Genomic DNA, 6,311 nt, shown 5'->3' with positions numbered 1-6,311 from the left:
ACGCACCAGTTTAATTTCCACGTTGCGACAATAGCCTTTTATTGCGTACCTGCCGGGGTTCTTGTCGTGCAATCCAAAACCACACTCAACACAACAGTAGCAATGAGGGAGAAGAAGAATCGAATACATACCGACCCGATGTTGCGCACCAGCTTTCTTGTCGTGGTCGCTACAGCAACCTGCTCCGATCCACACAAGCTAGCGACGACAACGACGAGGAGTAAAAGTTTTGTTCAAGGATCGAGTTAATTCAGACAGATGTATATGCATGCCCAATGGCCGGCGGCGACGACGATTCTGTGCCGAAGCATTATACGTCCGCGTGCTACTAGACACAGCAGGATGGTACTGTGGCGTCTTGGCAGTTCCATGTATTCTGCGTCCTCTCATACAGCAGCTACTTGCGTACGCCTTTGTCGATCACTCTTCCCTCTCTACGGACGTCGTTAAGTTTCCTCCAGCACACTCCACAACACAATACAAGGCCTTTACCTCTGTACGATTTCACAACAACAAACAGAAAAAAAAAGATGAATTCGCTAATCAATCGGCAAGCAATGCACGGTTATCTATATATACACGGCACCAGCAGCCACCCTGCCGCCCGAGTTGCTCTAGCGACAAACCGTACGTACGTGCTCCACCCTCTTCCATCCTCAACCGCACAGATCACGTCCCTCCGCCAACAGACTCAACTGGTCCCTTCCCCTGTGACGCGCACGGGAACGTGCAGACCCATGGCGGCTGCTGCTGCCGCTGCGGCGGTGGCCGTGCTCGTCGTCGCTGCTCTTGCGGCGACGTTGGCAGCGGCCGGCGATGACGACCCGAGGGCGGCGTGCGCGCGGCGGCCCGTGGTGTTCGCGTTCGGCGACTCCAACACGGACACTGGCGGCGTCGCCGCGGGGATGGGCTACTACTACCCGCTCCCGGAGGGCCGCGCCTTCTTCCGCCGCGCCACCGGGCGCCTCTGCGACGGCCGACTCGTCATCGACTACCTCTGTGAGTTGTAGTCATCAGATCGATCATCTCGACTACTTCGTTGTTCGTTCTTCTTCCCCCCACACGCCTCGTCACGATACTGGTGGTCGAGGTCGACGTGATTCTCTTAGCATTGGTAGTGCGTCGAAGCAGCCAGAGAACGATCGAGAGAAGGTTATTAGTTGGTGGTGCCTGATGGTGACCGCAGCAGGTCTTTGTAAATGGGAAGCGCGCGCGCGCGCGTGCTGGACTGCTGGGTCCATCTCAGGAAAACGAAAAGAGCGCGAGCACCAACGATCGGCCGGTTTCCACAAACTGGCCAGAATCGTAGTGTGCGGTCGTGCGCGGAACTGCGAGCCTGCCTTCGAGAGGCACGCCACCAGTTGCTAGTGCTACCCATCATGTGCTCGCACTTTCACCGTCCCACTCCCACATTTGTTTTTTTAGAGAAAATGTTTCCTCCGTTTTATTACAAGAATAGCGTACATAGTGTTTTAAGCGTGAAAAAACAGCGTTTAAAGCGCGCCCGCTCAACCAAGTACCGAATGAGCACTATCAGCACTAACAACAGACAGAACAGAGTGATGCGACTCTCGGACTTGCGACAGGGGAGGCTTACGATCCTCCTGAACTGCAACGCTAGAGACCTGAAGGGACTGAGAAGACGAAGACGTCCCCCACTCTGAAACCCAGGCGATCCTCGGTATCCTTGCTCCAAGTTGCTCCAATCCCCCGATGAAGGCATCCATATCCGAAAGCTTGTCCTCCTTGATCAGAATCTTCCATCTGTGCAGCATCTTTGCCACCAGTCGCAGCAGCGGTTCCACTCCACGTCAGCATTTTCCCTGAAAGCACAAACGGTTCTGTAGTTTCAATAGAACCACTCAGAGAGCAGCGGCACATACACAGTTCAGATTTCCATTTTCTTTTTGTTGCTCACCACCAACGGGCAATTGTCTAAAAGCAATTTGGCAACACAACAATTAAAGAACAAGTGCTTAATCGACTCTGGTTCGCTGCAGAACAAACAGGTCTGGTCATCAAGTTTTCTTCTTTTAGCAAGGTTATGTCTGGTTAAAAGTTTGTTTTAGACAACAACCAAAGGAAAATATGGATCCTAGGTGGGATGCTTAGCTGCCAAACAGAAGGAACATACACGGGAACCACACCTCTCGAGCTCACAATGGAGTAGAGAGATTGCACCGAGTAAGTCCCTTTAGATTCATACTTCCAAATGATGTTGTCATCATTCTCAGAAAACACAATACTACTAGCAATCTGCAAGAGCTCCTCCCACATCAGCATCAAGCTTTCCGGGACCGCTCTCCTAAAAGTCAATCTTAAATTGACTCCGTCCCAAGCCCTCTCAACCGTTATTCCCTTCTCATTGCTAATGATAAACAGCGGCTAGTACTGGACAGCCAGACTAGACCCCCCAAACCATTGATCTTCCCAGAACCTGACCCTGCGACCATTTCCAATGCTCCAGCAGTAGCCAATTCTGGCTGCTTGAGCCGCCCACATAACCCCTTTCCGAAAAGGAGAGGCCCCATTATCGGGCAACAGAAGAGATTTGGGTGGACAGTCCTATATTTGTAGTCTACAATATCTTTCCAGAGGATATTATCATTCAAGTGATACCTCTGGATCCAAGATGCAAGCAAACAAATATTGAGGTTTCTCAAATCTGGGACTCCCAAACCACCAAAATTCTTCTTTTGACAATCAGCTGCCAATTGGCCAGATGGTACTTGTGATTTTCCTCTGTGTTATCCTGAAAAAATGGCTCATCTGCGAGTTAATTAACTTGCTAGCCCACTTTGGAAATTTTATAATGGACATCAAAATGGTGGGAATGCTTGCTAAGCAAGACTTAAGCAGGGTCAACCTCCCTCCATAAGAAAGGAGCCTGCCCTTCCAGCCAGCTATCCTCTCAATCACATTGTCAACTACAGGTTGAATATGTTCTCTCTTAAGTTTACTGTGGTGCAAAGGCACCCCAAGGTACTTGAAAGGGAGCTGGCCTTTCTTACAACAAAAGATCTTTGCCAAATCATTCTCTCTATCCTTGTCCACACCAATAGTGGTAACATCACTTTTATCGTAGTTAATTTTCAAGCCAGAAAGCTGCTCAAGGCAGACTAGCAGCCACTTCAGGTTCCTAGCTTTATCCAGGTCATTTTATAAAAAGAGAAGAGTATCATCAGCATACTGAAGGCTGATAATTCCCCCATCACGTACCTCTGTCAACAGACCAGTGATAAGGTTTTCTCTAGGTGCCTTAGCCAACATTCTAGTAAAGATATCAGCTACTAGGTTAAAGAGGAGGGCAGAGAGGGGGTCACCCTGTCTCAAGCCCTTACCAGGCTGGAAGTAACTCCCATTAACGTCATTGATTCTGATACAAATAGAACCATCCCTAACTACCAAATTAATCCATCTCCTCCATTTTTCACCAAAACCTCTAGAAGACATCATATCCTCCAAGAACTCCCAACTAACCCTGTCATAAGCCTTCTCATAGTATAACTTCAAAATAACACCTTGAGTATCACTCTTGGCCGTTTGATTAGAGGCAACCAGCCTATTAGCAATCTTATTGAGTATGTTATTCATAGCTTTTGCAAAAATTTTGAAGCTACAATTAATAAGGCTAATAGGCCTGAATCACTCCCACATTTGTGACCTCCATTTTCCTTTTCATGGCGACCAGTCGACCAGGATCTCCATTTCCTCTACGCAAGATGTTGCCTAGTGTAATGGTACTTAGGCTCGACAGATATGGTAGGTGAGGAGATGCAGTAGGTGCGGGCGATGTCACCCTACAAGTTCAGTTCTCCGGCGAGTCGGCCAATAGCTATCCTGTTACAATTTTCTGCCTCAATACGAAGGAGATGATCCTTTCAAGAAGTTTGCTTCCTCACGGCAGCCGTCTCTGCTAACGGATCCATTGTGGGCCGGTGTTGAGTGGGTTGGGCCTCCTGGCGCGACTTGACTTGCGCTCGGCCCGTTCCGCCTCCTTGTCGTCAGCTTCAGGCTTGCTAGCAGATGCAGTAGAGTACGTGACACCTAGACAGCTCTCCAACCTCTGCCTCTTGAAAACATTGATATCTCATTTTTCTGAACCTTACGCGTGGTAATCGATAAGAACATTTCGCTGTGTGTCATCCTTGCACATTTTCCGGATACTGAAATAAAGAAGATAAAATTAGAGAAACCAATTAGATACTTATGATTTATGCCCATGGTAAGGAACACGGTGAACGATAGTGACTGGATGGTCACATTCATGACGGCAGTTTAATTGGTGATGCTAGGCACCGGGAGTAGTTGGTTTCTTGTAGGGGTTTGGGATGCTACATCCTTTCACTTTGGTGCTCTGTTCAGTGTTCAGCCTTGAAACAACTGCATTTCCGCACCTGTTCTTGCCGACTTGGCCGTACTTCTGAATCGTGACCTTACGTTACTATGCGGGATGCGGCGTGCCCGCGCGTGTGGATCGATGATCCGACGGGCGCGCCGGCCGGGTGAACCATGGCGTGCAGGTGAGAGCCTGAACATGAGCTACCTGAGCCCGTACCTGGAGGCCCTGGGCTCCGACTTCACCGGCGGCGCCAACTTCGCCATCTCCGGCTCCGCCACGCTCCCCCGCAGCGCCCCCTTCTCGCTCCACGTCCAGGTCCAGCAGTTCCTCCACTTCAAGCAGCGATCCTTCGAGCTCGTGGCCCATGGTAAGGAAGGAACACAACATGCCGGCCTGCTTCCACCTTCGGAGGCACACAACACAGTTGACAAGCTCTCTGTCCTCCTTGGGTGCAGGTGGGAGCGCTCCGGTCGATGCCGACGGGTTCCGGAACGCGCTCTACCTCATCGACATCGGCCAGAACGACCTCTCCGCCGCGTTCGGGAGCGGGGCGCCCTACGACGACATCGTCCACCTGAAGATCCCGGCCTTCATCCCAGAGATAAAGGACGCGATCATGGTACACATTCCAATGCTCGATCGATCGGCCTTGTTCTGTCAAGAAGTAGCTTCGTTCTTGTCTGAACTAGCTGTTGTGGAACGACGACGACGAACGAACCTTCAATTGTTTGTTTCCAGACTCTCTACTACAACGGCGCCAAGAACTTCTGGGTCCACGGCACCGGCCCCCTGGGCTGCCTACCCCAGAAGCTCGCCGCACCCAGGGCCGACGACGGCGACCTCGACTCCAGCGGCTGCCTCAAGACCCTCAACAACGGCGCCTACGAGTTCAACAACAAGCTCTGCGCCGCCTGCGACGAGCTCAGGTCGCAGCTGCGTGGCGCCACCATCGTCTACACCGACGTGCTGCTGGTCAAGTACGACCTCGTCGCCAACCACTCCGCCTACGGTCCGTGCATGATGACCTCTCCATGCATGCCGTCTAACTCCATCGTGATCAATCAGGCGGCGTCGATGACCTCGATCATGACCAAGATGCAGTTTGGATTTTTTTTCCTTTTCTTCAGGATTCGAGGAGCCGCTCATGGCGTGCTGCGGCTACGGCGGGCCGCCCTACAACTACAACGCGAACGTGAGCTGCCTCGGCCCGGGCTTCCGGGTGTGCGAGGACGGCGCCAGGTTCGTCAGCTGGGACGGCGTGCACTACACCGACGCCGCGAACGCCGTCGTCGCCGCCAAGATCCTCTCCGGCGAGTTCTCCACGCCCAAGTTGCCCTTCGACTACTTCTGCAAGGCATGACGACGACGGGGGGCCTGCGCTGGGAGTGCAGTGCGGTACTAGCAAGCAAAGCTGTGCGATTTATTCGTGTTGAGAATCCGTTTGCAACCAAGGCAAGAAATGTAACGCATGCATTTCACAAGGAATAATTTGTGACTAGACTAACGGTCTGTCCTCCACACTCAACAGGATTATATATGCATTAGGGCATTTAATTTTGGGATTATTAATGGGCACGGGAGGGACTAAGCTGCCGCCGAATTCACATAATGGAGCTAGCTAGTGAACCCACTAGGAACGTACGCTACCACAAATTTGCCCTCACTTAGCTCTATGTAGGTCCACCCCTGAGGTCATGGACGGCCCCAACTCTTGGGCCACACACAATTGACGAATCGTAGGATCGTCCTCGTAAGGATGGAAGCAGATTGGATACGTATGGAATCGGATTCGAATAGTATTTTTTACCATATTTTAACTCGAATACTGATACGAATTTGAATATAAACAAATAGGAATGCAAAATGGATGCCTCGAATTTAAATTCAAATTCGGATATTTACTTGATGTATAGGATAAAATTTAGCTATTTTCTTTACTGGTAGTTTTAGAATATAAAATCGTTATATA

General features: G+C 50.7%; 1 protein-coding gene across 2 annotated transcripts; it reads left to right on the top strand.

Annotated features, from left to right (window-relative positions):
• Nucleotides 1-427: 427 nt before the first annotated feature.
• Nucleotides 428-5,840, top strand: LOC112895460 (GDSL esterase/lipase LIP-4-like). Of its 2 annotated transcripts, none has more exons than XM_025963412.1 (5): nt 428-999; nt 4,524-4,709; nt 4,798-4,961; nt 5,081-5,319; nt 5,444-5,840. In XM_025963412.1, the coding sequence occupies exons 1-5, from the start codon at nt 531-533 to the stop codon at nt 5,700-5,702; spliced, it is 1,317 nt and encodes a 438-aa protein (XP_025819197.1). In that variant the 5' UTR covers nt 428-530; the 3' UTR covers nt 5,703-5,840. The 2 variants fall into 2 exon arrangements, with proteins under 2 accessions (XP_025819197.1, XP_025819196.1); XM_025963411.1 differs by having other exon boundaries at nt 5,081-5,351; nt 5,470-5,840.
• Nucleotides 5,841-6,311: the final 471 nt, after the last annotated feature.

The sequence above is a fragment of the Panicum hallii genome, chromosome 5 (assembly GCF_002211085.1).
Source record: "Panicum hallii strain FIL2 chromosome 5, PHallii_v3.1, whole genome shotgun sequence".
NCBI classification, from domain to species: Eukaryota; Viridiplantae; Streptophyta; class Magnoliopsida; order Poales; family Poaceae; genus Panicum; species Panicum hallii.
The sequence above is the reverse complement of the archived record's forward strand: the minus strand, read 5'-3'. Positions and strand labels throughout refer to the sequence as shown.